The sequence below is a fragment of the Sorex araneus genome, chromosome X, assembly GCF_027595985.1.
Source record: "Sorex araneus isolate mSorAra2 chromosome X, mSorAra2.pri, whole genome shotgun sequence".
Lineage (NCBI taxonomy): Eukaryota > Metazoa > Chordata > Mammalia > Eulipotyphla > Soricidae > Sorex > Sorex araneus.
Window position 1 is genome coordinate 80,986,654 of NC_073313.1, and position 20,009 is coordinate 81,006,662.

At 46.6% G+C, this 20,009-nt stretch overlaps 1 protein-coding gene across 1 annotated transcript in view; it reads right to left on the reverse strand.

Moving 5' to 3' along the window:
* HPRT1 (hypoxanthine phosphoribosyltransferase 1) overlaps window positions 1-20,009 on the reverse strand; it is a 69,127-nt gene that overhangs the window by 7,577 nt on the left and 41,541 nt on the right. The window contains exons 4-6 of the mRNA XM_055122691.1: window positions 15,371-15,436; window positions 10,931-10,948; window positions 2,615-2,697 (exon numbers count right to left, since the gene is read on the reverse strand). Of these exons, the coding sequence (XP_054978666.1) occupies window positions 2,615-2,697; window positions 10,931-10,948; window positions 15,371-15,436 (167 nt within the window). The remainder of the gene's footprint in view (window positions 1-2,614; window positions 2,698-10,930; window positions 10,949-15,370; window positions 15,437-20,009) is intronic.

Sequence of the window (20,009 nt, forward strand, 5' to 3'; positions counted from 1 at the left end):
AAAAACCTGATCCTTTCAAAGGGGTTTCTGAGGCCCGGGCCAGCACTGAGGTCAGAGTAAAATGTGGGGCCAGGGAGGGCAGCTCCAAGGACAGGAGCACGTACCTCGTGTGCACAAGGCCCCCATTCTTTTTTTTTGCTTTTTGGGTCACACCCAGCAATGCACAGGGGTTACTCCTGGCTCTGCACTCAGGAATTACTCCTGGCGGTGCTCAGGGGACCATATGGGATGCTGGGAATCTAACCCGGGTCGGCCGCGTGCAAGGCAAACGCCCTACCCGCTATGCTATTGCTCCAGCCCCAAGGCCCCATTCTGAATCCTGGCATAGCAAGGCCCACTGAGCCCCGACAGCCCCCAGCACTGGTGGGCCTGAGAAGTCCCATACATTGCTGGTCCCAAGCACCGCATCACCAGGCCTACGGGCCAGGCAGTGCGGCTGGGAGTGGCCCCTGGGTACTTGAGCACTGCTGGAGAGGCACACAAAGAAAACTTAAAAAGAACAGAAACCATAGCCCTATTGGACCCCTACACCACCACCACCAACAAAAAATACCCACCCACAAAATGTGGCTATGTCAAAGATATAAAATTTTTCAGTTAAAGGGCTGGCGAGCTTTTCAGTTAAAAGGCTAGCTCAACAGGCTGGAATCCGATGCGCTACATGGGGGAAGCCCTGGTTTGAGCCCCAGCACTGCACAAGGTGCCCCAAGCATTGCAAGAGTGATGCCCCTGGTCACTGAGTCAGAGGCAGCACCTGAATGAGCAGCCACCCCCAATTTCAAAAAAGGAAGGAAGGGAGGGAGAGAGAAAGAGGGAGGGAGGGAGGGAGGGAGAGAGGGAGGGAGGGAGGGAGGGAAGGAAGGAAGGAAGGAAGGAAGGAAGGAAGGAAGGAAGGAAGGAAGGAAGGAAGGAAGGAAGGAAGGAAGGAAGGGAGGGAGGGAGGGAGGGAGGGAGGGAGGGAGGGAAGGAGGGAGGGGGAAGGGAAGGAGGGAGGGGGAGAGGGAAGGAAGGAAGGAAGGAAGGAAGGAAGGAAGGAAGGAAGGAAGGAAGGAAGGAAGGAAGGAAGGAAGGAAGGAAGGAAGGAAGGGAGGGAGGGAGGGAGGGAGGGAGGGAGGGAGGGAGAAAGGGAAGGAGGGAGGGGGAGAGAGAAAGAGAGGGAAGTAGGGAAGCAAGGAAGGAAGGAAGGAGGGAGGGAGGGAGGAAGGAAGGCAAGGAGGGAGGGGGAGAGAGAAAGAGAGGGAAGGAGGGAAGGAAGGAAGGAAGGAAGGAAGGAAGGAAGGAAGGAAGGAAGGAAGGAAGGAAGGAAGGAAGGAGGGAGGGAGGGAGGGAGGGAGGGAGGGAGGGAGGGAGGGAGGGAGGAAGGAAGGAAGGAAGGAAGGAAGGAAGGAAGGAAGGAAGGAAGGAAGGAAGGAAGGAAGGGAGGGACGGAGGGAGGGAGAAAGGGAAGGAGGGAGGGGGAGAGAGAAAGAGAGGGAAGTAGGGAAGGAAGGAAGGAGGGAGGGAGGGAGGGAGGGAGGAAGGAAGGAAGGAAGGAAGGAAGGAAGGAAGGAAGGAAGGAAGGAAGGAAGGAAGGAAGGAAGGAAGGAAGGAAGGAAGGAAGGAAGGAGAGAAAGAGAGAAAAAGCAAGAAAGCAAAGCATGGATACGGAGTCTGGCTTCCTGGGTTCAGCTCTAACCCTCCACTGCCCATTGAGCCAGGCAAATCCCTATGCCTCGGTAGCTCTGTCTGGAAAGTGAGACAAAAAGCTGTAGGTTGTTGGGGGAGGCAACGCAAATGATGGCTACAACCAGGTGGAACAACCAATCAAGCCAATGTTGAGTGCCACAGGCTGGGCAGAAGGTAAGACTGGCTTAGGGAGGGAAAAGTAGCACCATAAACTTTCAAGATGAATACAGGGCAGAGAGATAGTAGTACAGGGCTTCAGGGCACTTGCCTTGCATGCAACTGGCTCTGTTTTGATGCCTGGTATGGAGCACTACCTGGGTCACCCCTAAGCACTGAGCCAGGAACAGGAACAGCCTCTGAGCACCCCTGGGTGTGACCTCCCAACACCCCCCAAACTCACATAAAAGAACACACCAATGTGGATACAAAACATGATGCAACATCCCAACACTCAATTCTAGGACCTCCCGATTCTCGGGGGGCACAACCTTTCCTACCATAACCTTCTAACCCTGAGTTGGGATCTTGGGTTTTGATTTTGCAGGGGGAAAAATGACCCCAAGTCTGCTTCTCTGACACTCAGAACAAGCTATCATTATCAGTCTCCTGAAAAACCGAATGTTCAGATGATTAGGCAAGAAGGTGACTACAAGAAAGGGCTTTATTAACCCACAAGAAAATTATTTACAAAGAGTTCTTACTGAGTCTTCCTTGCGATTGAATGCCTTTTGAAGATAAAAGGACACTAAGCACATTCACCCAGACAAAGAAATAATCACTTAATCCTCTTCCAAATGAAGACACAATCTGATGTCAAAGCTTCATATGGAGGGCTAAGATGCATGCTTTGCATGTGGGAGGCCTGCATTTTATCCCTGCCACCACACGGTCCCCTCATGCACCACTGCCCCCCCCAACAAAAACAGATTTTTTAAAAAATAATACATACCTTGCAACCTTGACCATCTTGGGATTATGCTGCTTGACCAACGACAGCAAAGTTTGCATTGTTTTGCCAGTGTCAATGATGTCCTTTACAAAAAGGAAAAGGCAGGTGAATGAGAAATAAAACTATCGTCGCTTAAAATTCAAAGTCATTATGCATACACATGAAATATCAAAACCCCAGGGGTAATCAGGAGAATGCATTTTTCTCAGAGTGGTGTTTCTCACCATAATCCATGCACTGAGCTACCTGGACATCTAAAAATCATCTGGCTCTCCACGGGCAGCAGGAACGAACGCCAATCGTTAGGGCTGGAGTTTAGAGCCCCAAAGAGGTTTGGGTCAGAGTGACAGTACAGCGGAGAGGGCATCTGCCTTGCAAGTGGCCGACCTGGGTTCGATCCCAAGCATCACATATGGTCCCCCAATCCCTGCCAGGAGCGATCCTTGAGCAGAGCCAGGAGTCAGCCCTGAGCACAGCTGAGTGTGGCCCAAAAACCAAAAATAAAAATGAGGTCAACGACAGCAAAGTTGAGAACAGACGTGCAAGTAGGAGTGTTTTTTATCAGAGCAAGGGTGCTTCATCACAAATACATAAATTTCATATGCATCTCACTCCAACTTTGAGAAACTGCTGTAGACCCTCTAAAAGTATTTTAAGAGCTAGCTCATGGGCTGAAAACATCCTTTGCAGGAGGGCTGATCGGGTGTTCCACCAGGCAACACCTGGTCCCCCGAGCACCACCAGGAGTGAGCCCTGAGCACCACTGAATGTCACCCTCAAGCCCCGAAAAAGTATTCAAATAAATACGGTTTTACTATATAAAATGATTTTACATGGAGTGACTCAGCTATTCGGTCAAAAGTAGAGCATTAGACAACAGAGCAGCCATGTAGCGACTAGGGCATTTCCTTCACCTTCCATGCAGCACTTGGCTGAAACGGTTTGATCCCTGACACCCCATATGGTCCCTTGAGCAAGCCCTGAGCAATGCGGGGTGTTCTCCCTGCACCACAAAAAAAATTAGGACAATATTCCCCATCAACCCATCTCTACCTGGGAAAATATTTCTAATACCACAACCCTAAAGCTCTTCCAGGAAAACACAGATAGAAAGCTGTGCTTTCACCAAATTAGATGGGAAAGTAACACAGCGGCCAACTAGGCTCAATTAACAAAAATATGAACACAGAAGGCTCAACTAGCAACAGCAGTTTAGTAAACCCTCGGACAAGGATTTAATGTCTCCCCTGGTGATATATACCAATTTTCACAAGTTTCTTTTACTAAAGGTTTGCTGTTTTTTTTTTAATTTTGCTTTTTGGTCACACCCAGCAATGCACAGGGATTACTCCTGGCTTTGCACTCAGGAATTACTCCAGACGATGCTCAGGGGACCATATGGGATGCCAGAAATCAAAGTCGGGTCGGCCGTGTGCAAGGCAAACGCCATAACCCCTGTGCTATCTCTCCAGCCCCTGAAGAAGTGTTTGGTTTTTTGGGTTTTTTTTTTTTGCTTTTTGCTTTTTTTGGTCACACCCGGCAATGCACAGGGGTTACTCTTGGCTCCTGTACTCAGGAATTACTCCTGGCGGTGCTCAAGGGACCATATGGAATGCTGGAAATCAAACCCGGGCCGGCCGCATGCAAGGCAATAGCCCTACCTGCTGTGCTATCGCTCCAGCCCCAAGAAGTGTTTTTTTTAATAATTACATTAGCCAATTATGCAAGGAGCATCCCATACAGTCCCCTGAGCACCACCAAAAGTGATTCCTGAGTGCGAAGCCAGGAGTAAGCTCTGAGCACTCCTGGGTGTGCCCCCCACCAAAAAAAAAAAAATGAAGAACCCCCTGGCAATATCCAGCAAGAAAATGGACCCCTCTTGAATATTGTCTGCCATGGAGGGAGGGGGAGGGTGGGAAAGGGGGGGTATACTGGGGATATTGGTGGTGGGGAACGTGCACTGGTGGAGGGATGGGTGTTTGATCATTGTGTGACTATAACCCAAACATGAAAGCTTGTAACTATCTCACGGTGATTCAATAAAATTAAAAAAGAGAAAATGGACCCCCCCCTTGGCAGCAGGGAGCTAACTCAAAGGGCTGGGGGACATGCCTTGCATGCTCAGAACCCCAAGTTGGATCCCCAGCAATAGCCTGGGAGGCCCCAGAGCATGACCAGGTGTGGCCCTGGTGGCCCCTGGAGGCCTCAGCAGCACCGCCGCACTGAGCCTGAATATTCCACCATCCAGCCTGTTGGATGAGGATCACCCCGATGGCCCTGGGCTCTCCTGAGCACTCTTGCCTTGGGACCCGGGCTCCAGCCTCAGTCCTGCCTGAGAAGCAGAGTCCAGAGCCCCGCCCAGCTAACCTGTACTCGGGCCCCGAAACCAGCACTGTATTTTCTTTTAAACCGCAAAGCCTGTGGCCTTCTGTAAAGCAGGACTATCCAAGAAAAAGCAATCAATTCAAAAGAGAATTAATGAGTCATCCACGTTTGAGGGGAAAAAAAACAACACAAGCAGCTTCCTAGGCGCTCAATGTACACAAAGCTTTTAAGTCAAGAAGCTGACATTTCCACAAACCTTAATAACAAAAGAGGAAGCAAGGGTTACTGTTGTTCTTAAGCCGTCAGCTATAATTTTCCATAAAGGAATGGAGTCTCTGTTTGTGGGGATATAAAGCATCTATCCACGTGAATACGTATATTGGCAATAGTACAGCTGAAAACGCATCAACTCTGCAGCTCTAGTAATTTCACTTCTAAGTGCCTGCATCTAGGGGGATCTCGTACCCGGGCACATGGGAACAGGCAAAAAAGGATGCTCTTAGCAGCTCTTTGTCATTGCAAAAATGGGATGCAAACTCCCTATTTATAGGGCAATAAATTCATTTGTACACTGCCATGTTATATGGCACTTAAAGGCCAATTAACTCCATATGTTTCAACATGAGCAACCTTAAAGCCAATCTACTGCTTTTTGCTCCGCTTTATTTTGTGTTGTTTGGCTTTTGGTTTGGGAGCCAAACCCATGGATGCCTTGAGGTTACTCCCAGTGCTGTTAGCAGGATCGTTGGGCAGTGCTAGAGATAAAATCCAGGGCTTCCTCATGCAAAGCATGTGCTCCGGTCCTCAGAGGCATCACCCCAGTCCCCAAACCCATAGAGTTTTATGTGAGCACAAGATAGACCAGTAACTGTAAATGCACAGGCAATGCATGTGGGAGGCCAGGGTTCAATCCCCAGTATGACCCGGCCCCTTGAGCACTACCCAGAGTGACCATTTCAGTGCTAGTGTCGCCCCTGCACACCACCATGTGTCCCCCAAACAACACAGCTCTGCCCAATTCTGCGTGGGAATGATACATGCCAACATTAAGAACTGTAATCCAATGTCTGAAAAAGAAGATAAAGTATAGGGATGGCCTTTAGCCAGTACTGGTATTTATTTTTTAAAATCTAGAAAAGAGAAAAGCAAAACCATTTTGAGACCAGAAGCAAAAATGGCAAAATGTTAACAGTGTGGTTGTGGTGGGTTTGTGGGTATTAACATATTCTTTCAAAATATTTCATACCTAAAATGTGGAGATGCCTACATCACCCTTGACCCCAGAGAACAGAGAAAAGGACTTAGAATGGAAGAAATTGAGGGGGGAAGAATAGGAGGAAATGAAGTCACGGGGGAGCAGGGTCAGGAAGCCTCGGGTACACTGGCAGTATGACGGTGCGGTATAGCTCTAATCCAAACCACGGACTCACACGAAACAGGAGAGTCAATCTCCAACCACCAAACTTGACAGGTATGCCTGTGAAGGTGGGAGACGGCAGGAATGGTAGGGAACTTGGGACACAGGGGGAGGGGCGTTGACACTGGTGGTGGGATTGGTGCTACTACATGATCTATCTAAAGCTCAACTATCAACTTTCTTTAATAAATTTGAAAAAAAAATTTGGGCTGGAGTGATAGCACAGCAGGTAGGTCGTTTGCCTTGCACATGGCCAACCTGGGTTCAGTTCCCACCATCCCATATGGTGCCCTGAGCACTGCTAGGGGTAATTCCTAAGTGCAGAGGCAGGAGTAACCCCTGTGCATTGCTGGGTGTGACCCAAAAAGCCAAAAAAAAATTAAAGAGTACTAGGACTTCAGTTTGGATTAAGGCTATATTAGATTTAGAGGTTTAGAGAAATCGTTTTTGTCCTGGATTGGATGCTGAGATATCAAAAGGACTTGCTCTTTGTTCTGTGTTAAAAAACAAACTACTGGGGCTGGGGCAGTAGCACAGCCGATAGGGCATTTGCCATGCACTCGGCCAATCTGGGTTTGATTCCTGGCATTCCATATGGTCCCCCGATGACTGCCAGGAGTAACCCCTAAGCATCGCCAGGTGTAACCCAAAAAAAGTGAAATAGAAACATCTTAGAACTAAAAATGAAAAGCAAAAGATGCAAATGGATTGCATTTGGGGAGGTGATTTTGGAGTGGAGTCTGAAAAGGTTAAATATGAGAGGAGAGAGAGAATAAGGACACATCCAGCCCAAGAAATACAAAGCAAGCAGCAGAAACAGTCTAAATGACAACCAGGGAATGGATCAACAGAATACAGTATATCCATACAATGAAATTATTATTTAATTTTTAATCAAAATATTAATAATTATTATTCATTATTCACCCAAAAATGAAGTACTGACAAAGGCTGCAAGAGAGAGGGACCTGGAAAGCGCTGGGCTAAGAAAAACAAGTCACCTGGGACCAGAGCGATAGTACAGCAGGGAGGGTATTTGTCTTGCATATGGTCCACCCGGGTTCAATCCCTGGCATCCCGTATGGTCCCCTGAGCACCGACAGGAGTGATCCCTGAGTGCAGAGCCAGGAGTAACCCCTGAACAGCGCTGAGTGTGGAGAGAGGGAGGGAGAGAGGGAGAGTGGAGAGAGAGAGATAAAGAGGGGGGAGGGGGAAGACAGCATTTTTCATGGGGAGGAGGATCAAAAAGATAGGGTCAAGGGAGTCGTTCTAAATTTCATCTTTATTGGAAAGAATATGAAAGTTTGAGGTTATGTTTGCTTCGACTGGTGACAGTTGGTCTCTGGGAAGGGAAATAAACTAGTGCCGTCACCAGTCCCCACGTGGAGAAATTTGCTTGATTAATAACATGTTCTGCAACACTGAATATGTAGATGCTTGCACAATGCTGTAAACCCTACAGTAAACCCTACTGACCTGCATAACGTTAGGGACGGGGATGGATGACTTGAACTGTATCTCAATGAAACAGATTTGAAAAAAGAACGGAGAAAGAATCAAGGGCAGAAAACTGGGGGATACAAGTATTGAGAAACAGAGCAGTATTTATTTTTTTACGGGGGTGGGAGGTCTGGGCCACATCCAGAGTTCTCAGGACTTATTCCTAGTTTATGCTCAGGAGCCCTGGCGGTGCTCAGGAGACCAAACGGTACTGAGGACGCAAACCACGGATCGCTGGCAGACAAGGCAGGTGCCTCACTCCCTACACCAGCTCCGGCAGAGCTTTTTCAGGCTGGGTTAAGGAGCTGAGCAAAATTTTCCTCGTGAGGGAAGTAGGAAAGAAGTAAACATGAAGATTGCCTCGTTGGGTTTAAGAAAACTCGTTTGACAGCTCTATCTGCAGACGTGTCTGTAAACAGAGAGTTTAGGGTCTTTAAATTGCCGAGAATGAGCGTCTAAATGTGTAGCTACAGCACTGCTCGGATCGCACGTGAAAGGCAGTTAATTACATGAACAAACAGAGGCAGGAAGTCTGATAACAGTATGCGTCTTTGCGCTCAATTTCTTGGAAATACTCAAGCTCCTGACAGAAGTTGGGCATTGCAGTTTGAACAGATCTATCTGAAGTGGGGCACATTTTTTTCTCCCCGAACTCCACCTGAGAATTGTTAGGTGTCATGTTTGTAATTACTCAGTTGTTCGTTTGCTGGCTCATAATGTGACTAAAGATTCTTGGGGGGTTATGTCGAAAAGACAGAGGGAGAGAGTGCCAAGTAGAGAGACTAGGAAGGGCGGCTGCTGAAGAAATCAGGCGAATTTCTGGGAAATTTCTGGAAACTTCTGATTTCATGCTGGGGCACCACTGAAAACCTCTGCCGGACTAAAGCGCGAAAAGCATCTCAGTAGGAGGCACTGATCACAGCTGGACCTTAGGTCTCTAGACAATGGTAAAGCCAAAGAAAAATCTGAAAGGGGGGGAATGGAGCAATAGCACATTGGGTAGGGCATCTGCCTTGCACGAGGTCGACCCAGGTTCGATTCCCAGCATCCCATATGGTCCCCCGAGCATTGCCAGGAGTAATTCCTGAGTACATGAGCCAGGAGTAACCCCATGTGCATCGCCAGGTGTGACCCAAAAAAGCAAAAAAAAAAATCTGAAAGGGGGAGGGGGGACAAAAAATAATCCTGAAAAAGCATATGTACTTGAGACAGTGGTGCAAGGAGGCTCACATTCTGGAGTCGGTGTATGCCTCAAACTTTCTTATTAAAGGTATTGTACATTATAGGGCCTCAAAAAATAAGGCTGGAGAGACAGTGAAGGCATTTAGCTTGAACGCAGCCAACTCCAGTTCAAACCCTTGCACTACCCATGGTCCCCATGAGCCTCGGCCAGGGTTACTCCTGAGCACTTCAGGGCCCAATATCCCATCCCCCAGATAAAAAGTAAAAATTATGTATATATAAGCTGGTAGCTAGTGATACGTGATCAGGGAAATATGAATGGAAGGAGAGAAAAGAAGGCGAGGGGATGCGGATTCTATATTGGGTGACCAGAGAAGGCTCATTAAGGTTAACTTATGAAATCCATGGAGTTACAGGAAGTGATGACTTGATTTTTACTTACTTCAACTCTGCTGAACCTCTGGGTACCCAGCTCCTCAGCACTTAGAAGAAAGGTTGGGACAAAGGGAACCCTCAATATATTTGACTGTTGTTAAATACAAGATCCTAAGGGCTATGCTAGCACTGTAGCACTGTCGTCCCGTTGTTCATCGATTTGCTCAAGGGGGCACCAGTAACGTCTCCATTGTGAGACTTGTTGCTGCTTTTGGCATATTGAATACACCACGGGTACCTGCCAGGCTCTGCCGTGCGGGCAGGATACTCTCGGTAGCTTGTTGGGCTCTTGGAGGGTGACGGAGGAATCGAATCTGGGTCGACCACATGCAAGGCAAATGCCCTACCCAAAAACTACTGTCACGGTCACTGTCACTGTCATCCTGTTGCTCATCCATTTGTTCAAGTGGGCACCAGTAATGTCTCCATTGTGAGACTTGTTGTTACTATTTTTGGCATACACCACGGGGAGCTTTCCAGGCTCTGCCGTGTGGGTGAGATACTCTCAGTAGCTTGCCGAGCTCTCCGAGAGGGGCGAAGGAATCAAACCCGGGTCAGCCTCGTGCAAGGCAAATGCCCTACCCATTGCGCTATCGCTCTAGCCCCTGAAAACTACTATCAAATTATATTTTTTATATGTGTCAAATATTGCACAGGACATTATTTAAGCCTTGTTGTGTGTGTGTTGTTTGGGGGCCACACCCAACAGTGCTTAGGACTTAGTCCTGTCTCAGAGATCATTCCTGGCAGCGCTCAGGGGACCGGATGTGGTTCTGGAGACCAAACCCGGGTTGATTACATGCTTAATGCAAGGCAAACACCCTACCCACTGGGCCCTATGCAGGATATTTGTTTGCAAAGATTGAAGTTCTAAGTCAAAAAGAGGGTAAGAAATATAGCAAGTTCCCTCTATTACTCAGTAAAAATCAATTACAAAGTTTTTTCCAAGAATTTTTTTTCTAAGACAGGTTGAGCATTCAAACTTAGAAAGAGGGCTGGAGAAATAGCACAGTGGGTAGGGTGTTTGCCTTGCACGCGGCCGACCCAGGTTCGATTCCCAGCATCCCATATGGTCTCCTGAGCACTGCCACGAGTAATTCCTGAGACACAGAGACAGGAGTAACCCCTGTGCATCGCCAGGAGTGACCCAAAAAGCAAAAAGAAAAAAGAAAAAGAAAAAGAAAACAAACTTATAAAGAGGGGCTGGAGATATAGCACCAGTGGGGAGGGTGCTTGCCTTGAACACAGCAGACCCAGGTTTGATCCCCAGCAGCCCCCTGAGCCAGCCAGGAGTGATCCTGAATGCAGAGCCAAGAATAAGCCCTGCGGCACAGCCAGGTGTGGCCCCAAAACAAACAAAGAGACAAAGAGGAATTTCTTGCCCTGGCTTACCTTTCAGCTTCTGCATACCACATTAGAAAAACATAGACATTACATGAAAAGTATGAAGAACTTACTTCCACGATCAAGACATTCTAGAAGAGAAAAGAAATGAAGATTAGTACAATGAGTCAGTGTTTCCGATTAAGCACGCAAATCACATCATAATAAACTCTAAGGAATTGTACACATTTTTGTCTGACAACCCTTACTAAACCAAATCCTGATTTACAGAATTTTACCCATGGGTAAAATTGCGAACCTGAACTAGTATCTGTCATCGGACACAAATCTAATTTGTACAATAACCCCCAAACGAAAACGCTGAATTTAAGATACTGGAATCCAGGCGGAAACTTATCTACTACAACTTCTGGATATCCTCATATTCTTGGGATTGTTTTCTTTTTTTAAAAAAAGACACCAATGCTTTCTTCCTCTATCACCTTCACCCAAATTTCTACCTCCCAGAAATTTAAAGCTGGAAGAAATCTTAGAGAAAACACTGAGGATGTATCCAAGGTAGACAGTACTCTCTGCTCTTCTCCTAGTTAGGAGAATAAGGGAACATCTGTCAGACTGACTGAAATGACTGCCACAGGGCCAAAGAAATAGCGCAGGGGTAAAGGCATTTGCCTTCTCTGTGATCAACCTGAGTTTGATCCCAGGCACTGTGTATGGTCCCCTGAGTACCGCAAGGGGTCACTCCTGATCAGAGAGCCAGGAATAGCCCCTGAGAACTGCTGGGTACGGCCCCCAAACAAAACAAAAATGAGGGAAAGAGATATCCCCAAACTGCGGCAATCCAAAGGCACAGAGCAAATGAGTAATATTAAGTTTTTTTTTAAATTGAGGAGACCCACATCAATTCTAATTAAATTGTGAATTCATTAAAGACTGAAGAAAAGCCTTATGTAATTATTTTCCAACAAATGTAAAGAGTGCAGATATCAAACATTTCTTTTTTTTTAATTTTTATTAGTGAATCATCGTGAGATACAGTTACAAACTAATGAACTCTCATGTTTGCATTTCGTTTACATCCCCCCACCAGTGCCCATTCTCCTCCACCGATGTATCCCTCCCACCACCCCCACCCCAACCCCCACCAACCCACCCTGCCTCTGCACAGGGCATTCCCTTTTGTGCTCTCTCCTGTTGGATGTTGTAGTTTGCAATAGAGGTACTGAGTGCCCATCATGTTCAGCCTATAGTCTACTTTCGGCACTCAGCTTTCAACTCGAGTGGGTCCTCCCAACATTCTCTACTAGATTATTTCTTGACTCAAATTGTGGCGCTGTCACTTTACCAGCTATCTGATCAAAACATCTTCACAGGGCAGCCAGCAAGATGACCTGAGACAGTGAGCAGACAATACAGCCACAGAGAGTTGTTACTTCCCTCCTTCATACCACAACTCACTCATTTGTCTCTTTTCAGAGATACTGCATTTTCTTTTTTTTTTTTTGCTTTTTGGGTCACACCTAGCGTTGCTCAGGGGTTATTCCTGGCTTTTGCACTCAGGGATTACTCCTGGCGGTGCTTGGGGGACCATATGGGATGCCGGGGATCGAACCCAGGTCGGCCACGTGCAAGGCAAACGCCTTACCCGCTGTGCTATTGCTCCGGCCCCCAATACTGCATTTTCAAAATTCAGTATAACAGAATACCATCCATTAACGGATGGATCACTATTTCGTCACAATTGTGGTTCTATCTGCACAGTTTCTCTACCCTTAGAGACACACATGAAGGATGATGTTTTCCCATCAGTAACCTTGGCACACTACGGCAGTAATTTGTACCGCAGGATAGAATGAAGGGTTTGAACACAACCCTGAATTTGGGAACAGAGACACTCGATTCTAGCCTTCACTCAAATAAATCGAGCTCGACGATCCTGGCTAAGTCATAATAAAACTTTCTTTCTGAGTGATAGCACAGCGGCAGGGCACTTGCCTTTCACGCGGCTGACCCAGGTTCGATTCCTCTGTCCCTCTCGGAGAGCCTGGCAAGCGACTGAGAGTATCTCACCCGCATGGCAGAGCCTGGCAAGCTCCCCGTGGCGTATTGGATATGCCAAAAACAGTAACAATAAGTCTCACAATGAAAGATGTTACTGATGCCCACTCGAACAAACTGATGAGCAACGGGATGACAGTGAGAGTGACAATGACAGTATTTTTCCCTAGATTTTCAGTCATACAAGTGAGCTTAGACCAGAGTATTTCTCAACTGGGAACCATATGGGCCCTGTGGGTCCTCAGCATATTCCGAGAGGACCACAGGGGAAAAAAAAACATTTCAATGGGGGAGGCCAGGGCATGGGTCCAGCTGGTAGGACAGAGAGTGGGGCGGGGAGGCACAGGAAAGTAACAAGACTGGACTGGGGGGCGCGGTAGGAAATACTGATTTAGACAAATACAAGTCCCGAGTGATTTAATACTTGTTCTAGTACAAAATTGCACTATCTAGATTATGATCAGTACTATTGAAAAAAAATAAAATGAGAAAAGCTGTGCTGCCTGCGAGATAAAAATCTTAAAAATACAATAATGAGAATTACTGCCGTTATAAAGAGCAGCCGTGCTCATTAATAAATGAAAAATGAGCCTCAGAAGTGCAGTGACGTCTCTGAGGTCAGAAAAGCAGCCAGGTGGGAGCTCAGAGACTCGAAGAGGTGCTCCCTGAGCCCAAAGCGCCCACGGTATGAAGCACTCATCGCTCAAGAGGGGGAGGAAGAGCTTTAGGTAGATGTGTATCTGCACACAGTGTCCCCAGAAGAGCGAACGAAATCAAAGTCTAAATGACCCATAATTTCACCAGCAAGAAGTAACTTCACCCGATTTATGTGTCTGGACTCCCCCCCCCACACACACTCACAATAATGTGCTCTACTGCAACTATCATGAAAAGAAAGTGATTTGAAAAAGAGAGACCTTTTAAGATCACAGAGCTACCTAGTGGATCAGAACCATTAGGTGGGAAAGGCAAGGTCAAACGGAATCACAGAGTGCTTTGAAGGCCGGGGCCCCTTTCAGCAGTAAAAACTGATTACAGGAGTGAGGCTTCAAATGACTTCTAAATATAGGCAAAGCTCGCTGAAAGGGAAGGAGGACCGGTCTGGCAGGGGTGCACAGAACGGGCAGGAAGGAGAGTCGGCAGATCATAACTTCGCCTTTGAAGTTTTCAAAAGATGTTGAGGAGGACAACGTGAGCCCGCCCTGACCCTGATACGGACCCGCGGAATTGAACACAGGTGTTGTCTGTTAGTTTCCTAACACACCCGCACAAGTATCCTCTGTGGGCGTTAGGGCCAGACACAGGATAGGAGTTAAGGGACTTGCCCTGCATGCGGCCAAGCTGGGTTTGACCATTCCCCCTCCCCCACCACACACACTTCCCAGCACTGCAAAGGGTCCCCCGAGCCCAGTCGGGAGGAAGCCCTGAGCACCACCATGTGTGGCCCAGCATTCCCCCATCACACACACACACACACACACACACATCTAAAAGAAGAAAAACTGCAAGCCAGACCTACATTCAAATTCCAGCTCAACCACTTATTGGTTGTGGATGGTTCTAGGACTTAGGGAGTCCTTCAACCTTGCTGACTCTTCACGATCTGTAAATGGGTGGGGGGGGGAACAGTACCTCCAATATATATATATATATATATATATTGGCTTTTGAGTCATGCCCGGCAATGCACAGGGCTTACTCCTGGCTCAGGCACTCAGGAATTACTCCTGGCAGTGCTCAGGGGACTCTATGGGATGCTGGGAATCGAACCCGGGTTGGCCGTGTGCAAGGCAAACGCCCTACCCACTGTGCTAGCGCTCTAACCCCAATGCCTTCACATTTGACAGAGGCTTTACATGAAAAAGAGAAACTGCAGCTTACACATGGCACGGCGGGGGAGGTAGCTCACAGGGCTGCAGCGTGTGCTCTGCATGCTGAGGGCCTCGTTAGACCTCACAAAGGGCATCACAAAGGCCTTTGAGCACTGTGCCTACAGACAAGTGTGTCCCCTCTTGCGAATGTGAGAAAAGCAAGAGCAAGCTAACTTTCTAAAACAAGAATTTTCACACACAAACGCACACTTTTGCTTTGGAGGTCACACCCAGCAGTGCTCAAGGCTTTCTCCTGCCTTGTTCTGTGCTCAGGGCAGGGCTTGGAGGACCGTATATGTGGTGCCAGGATCAAACCTGGCTCAGCCATATGCAAGGCAAGAGCTTTACCTGCCCGCACCGTCTCTCCAGTCCCGCTCCCCCCCACCCACACCACATTTTTAACACCACATAACTAAGCCCTGAGAGGTAAATAGCAGGATTTAGCTATAGATTTTTTTTTCCAGTGTCATGGTGCATTCTGCTGCCTCTTTTGCTCTATGGACTTAGGCAAGGAAAGACCCCCGACCTCACTGCTTGTGAAGATGAACTCTGCTATATACTGCCTCTCAGAGGGCACGGTGTTAGTGACTGATTTTTACTGTCAACTGGCTCCAAAATACATACCTTTCCAGTTAACGTTGACAGGTCATCTCCACCGATGACTTTGATGTCCCCAGTTGACTGGTCATTCTAGTGAAAAACAAAATCATATGAATACATACGGATGTACATCCTTGAATATATCCACGCTTGAAATTGTCAAACGAGAACAGGCAGATTTAAGAAGTTAGGTCTAATATCAAATCTAATGTCATCGTATTAGGTTATTCTAAATGATAGAAATTCTAAGAACTATGTTTCTAGAAATGAATGACTAGGGAACATTTGACTAGTGAGTAATGGGAGGAAATGGCTGTTACTGATTTGATGCTCTCAGTGTCCTAAAAACAAGAGCCGTTTCTCCACGGCAGTTTTACAGCAGCTACCCATCTTGAAGGCACAGTCCTGTCTGAACCGTGAGGGGCGTTATGGGCAGGACAGGTGTCTGCTTCTGGTCCTAAACCATTTCCATGAGTCAAGTAAGTTGTCTTAGTAGCAAATAACCGTATCACGTACAATAACAAGGTGATTTCCGTCATAAGCTCAGTTCAAGCCCAGGTCATCTTCCACAAAGGCTAGGAAACCTAGTCTAATAGAGTCTAGGTAGCTCTTTAAGGCACACCTCTTCAGCTCCCGATTTCCTGCTATTCCAGAATCGAGTAGACCTTTTTGCTTTTTGGGTCACACTGGGCGATGCTCAGGGGTTACTCCTGGCTCTGCACTCAGGAATTGCCCCTGGCGGTGCTCAGGGGACCATATAGGATGCTGGGAATCAAACCCGGGTCTGCTGCATGCAAGGCAAACGCCCTACCCACCAGGCTAGTGACCAGCCTCTCCAGTAGACACCTTTACAGGAGTTTGACTCCACCTCTGGGAGCTGGGGGAGCTGAACAATCACAACTGACTGGGGTCAAGAGACAAAAACTAGGTGAAAAGGTGGACCAGGGGCTTGCACTTGCCCTCCCAGGAGCAAAGCTTTTTTTTTTTTTTAAAGGCACAGCAATGACCATAGGGCTGTACCAGCACAGTAATAAAAGAGAACAAGGGACAAAATAAAGCCCAGAAACAGACCCCAAAGTAGATGGACATTTAGTATATGATAAAGATGTTATTTCGAGTCAGTTAGGAAGGAAGAGATGAATTATTCAACAAATGATGTTTGATAAATTTGTTATGCATGGGTGAGGAATAAAGTATGATCCCTACCTCATAGCATACACAAAAATAAATTCCGGATGCATTTAAATCTAAATGTAGAAAATAAAGCTATAAATAAACTGGAAGAAAATATAGAATATTTTTGCATTCTTTGTTGTCGGTTGTAGGACCACACCTTTTGGGGATCGCTCTTGGCAGTACGTGGGCGACCAGGTACGACTAGAAATCAAACCTGGACTTTCTTATTTATTTATTTACTTGTTTGCTTTTTGGGTCACACCAGGCGATGCACAGGGTTTACTCCTGGCTTTGCACTCAGGAACTCAGGAACCACTCCTGGCGGTGCTCAGGGGACCCATATGGGATGCCGGGAATTGAATCCGGGTCGGCCACGTGAAGGCAAATGCCCTACCCACTGTGCTATCACTCCAGCCCCAAACCTGGGCTTTCTACATGCAAAGAATATTTTGCATGAAGCTCAACATATTGAGCTCTCTCTCTCCAGCCCTATTTTCACATTGTTCTTTTGTTTGTTTTTTTTTTCTTTTTGCTTTTTGCGCTACATTGGCGATGCTCAGGGATCACGTCTGGCTTTGCACTCAGGAATAACTCCCGACAGTGCTCAGAGGACCATACAGGATGCCGGGAGCAAGCCTGGGTCGGCCGCATGCAAGACAAGCACCCTACCCATTGTACTATCGCTCTGGCCCCCTATTTTCATTGTTACAAAGGGTTAAAACCTTGACTCAACATGTACCAAAACAAAAAGATCCGTAGCAAATATTCCTATTAAACACTGAACTCTAACAATAAGAACCCAATAGAAAAAGGAACACAAGTCTGCAATCAAAGATGGAAAGGCTATATAACGTTTAAACTGATAACCGAGAAGCAAGCACATACTAAAACAGTATAATTCTACTCTTCACCCATGCAACTGACAAAACTTAAGCGATGTATGTTGGGGGAATGAGGGGAAACCAGCATTCTTGGCACAACCCCTCCGGGAACAATATTGCAATACCTATTAAAATTATCAATATCCATGCCATTTGCCCAAATCATCCACTTCCAGGAATCGGAATTATGAATACTCACAAATCTGTAAATGAACATATGATTACATGCAGAGTATAATACTTAGTTACCAAATAAGGCTCCCCACAGAGTCCCCCAGGCCTTGCCAGGAGTGATCCCTGAGTTTCGAGCTAGGAGTGAGCGCTGAACACCAATGAATGCGACCCGCCCCCCCCCCCACCAAAAAAAAAACCCTTGGAGAGAAATGTCATTGTTAACAGGGAACTACCTAAATTCATCCACACACTCTAAGACTGTGAGGCTATTAAGAAGGAATCTAATAAGCTGTGCACAGAGATGAACAATAAAAAAACCAAGTAGTTCCAGGATATATCTTAGTGGCAGAGCACTTGGACAAGCGTGAGGCTCTTGGTTTGATGCCCAACACGATCAAAATTGAGAATAACATAAAAACAGAACAATGTGCTGCCTTTAAACCATATTTGTTTAGCATTTTAAAAGGTGCACAACTGTCAGTTACTGTTGTGTAGCAAAAACAGAGAAAACTGGGGGCTGGAACAATAGCACAGTGGGTAGGGCTTTTGCCTTGCAAAACCCGTCCAACCTGGGTTCAATTTCCAGCATCCCATATGGTCCCCTGAGCACCACCAGGAGTTATTCCTGAGTGCAGAGCCAGGAGTTAACCCCTGTGCATCACCGGGTATGACCCAAGGAGTTAACCCCTGTGCATCACCGGGTATGACCCAAAAAGCAAAAACAAAGAACAACCAAAAAAACCCCAGAGAAAACAAGTTTACTTTTATTTATTTTTATCTTTTTGGCTTTTGGGATCCCACCTGGTGTTGCTTAGGGGTTACTCCTGGCTCTGCACTCGGGAATTATTCCTGGCAGTGCAAGGGAGACTATAAGGGATGCCAGGGATCAAACCTGAATTGGTCACGTGCAAGGCAAGCGCCCTACCTGCTGTACTGTTGCTCCATCCCAAACAAGTTTACTTTTATATATGTCTTTATCTATGTCCATGTTTTACAGATGTTATTTTTGAAAAACACAAAGGGCCCTATTTCACTCAGTGTTACAAATTAAACATAAGATGTAAGCATGGCTTGATATCAAAAGACCCTTGTGCATTACATCTCAATGCAAATTATCTCCTATTCGATGTAACATAATACCGAGTTTCAAACATACAGAATTGATTAGTCCCTATTTTTCTTTTCTTTCCTTTCTTCTTTTATAAAACCCAAAGCTTTAGAGCAGATTTACACTGTAAGTGGAAGTTCAACACTGCCATCTTCTGGAGAAATTTGGTATTACATCAGAATGTCAATGGTCCCTTTCTTACAGAATTGAATCACTGGTGATGGGATTGATGTTAAAAATATTAATCATATTATATGCAATTTGTTATAACTTGCTATAATTATAATTCACAAATCACAAAATCCTGTTGATCGTCGATTTCTCAAGCAGGCTCAGTAACCTCTCCATGCGTCTTATCCTTGAGATTTTAGAAGCCTCTCTCCCTCAGCCTTCCCAAAGATGCCGCAGTGGAGGCTCTTTCAGGGTCAGGGGAATGGGATCCAGCTTGTTACTGGCTTTAGCATATGAATACACCATGGGAAGCTTGCAAGGCTGTCCCATGTGGGCAGGAAACTCTCAGTAGCTTGCTAGTTTCTCCCAGAGGGAGAAGTAGGTTATAAGATATCTGGAAGTAGGTTATAAGCTTCTGGGAGCTTGCTTTTAAGTATCTGGATGTTGGCCGTTGATGGGATTACACACACCTGGGTTCTTCTGCCGGTACCTTCATGCATGAGGCTTGTCTGAACGTGTGGAGAGGGGACTTGAGCCCGGCTGTGGCTAGGTTCCGGTGGTCTTCGGCCGCCGGGAGCTCTGCTCGGGGCGGGGAGGGAAGCTGGAGCCCATCCCCTCCGAGGGACCCCAGGGAAGACAGTCAGGCGTGCGGGCAAGAGACTCTCTTATATAATTATATAGTATAATTATATTATGTATTATATTGTATACAATATATGGAGTGCCCAAGATCAAACCCGGGTCAGTCACATGCAAAGCAAACACCTTACTGCGTACTATGGCTCTAGCCCCTTGACTAATTTTTTCAAAGGCATCCACAAATCAATTCCTCGACTAAAGGCGTTTCCTTCACTCCCTCTCTCGTCCTTCCAGTCTGGAATAGGCTTCTCAGTGCATCCCTGACCTGAGATGGAGAGGGGCAAAACCTTCCAAAGTTGGTCTTCCCCATAACCCCATTTCATCTCTGCAGTTCCCTGACACAGAGCCCAGCCTAGACTGAACTCAAGAGTTATAACATCACTGACATAAATATCCCAGAAAAGCTCTGTGGCTTTTCAAACATATACCTCCATATATATATAGATATAGGTATAGATAGAGATAGAGATAGAGATAGAGATAGATAGATAGATAGATAGATAGATAGATAGAT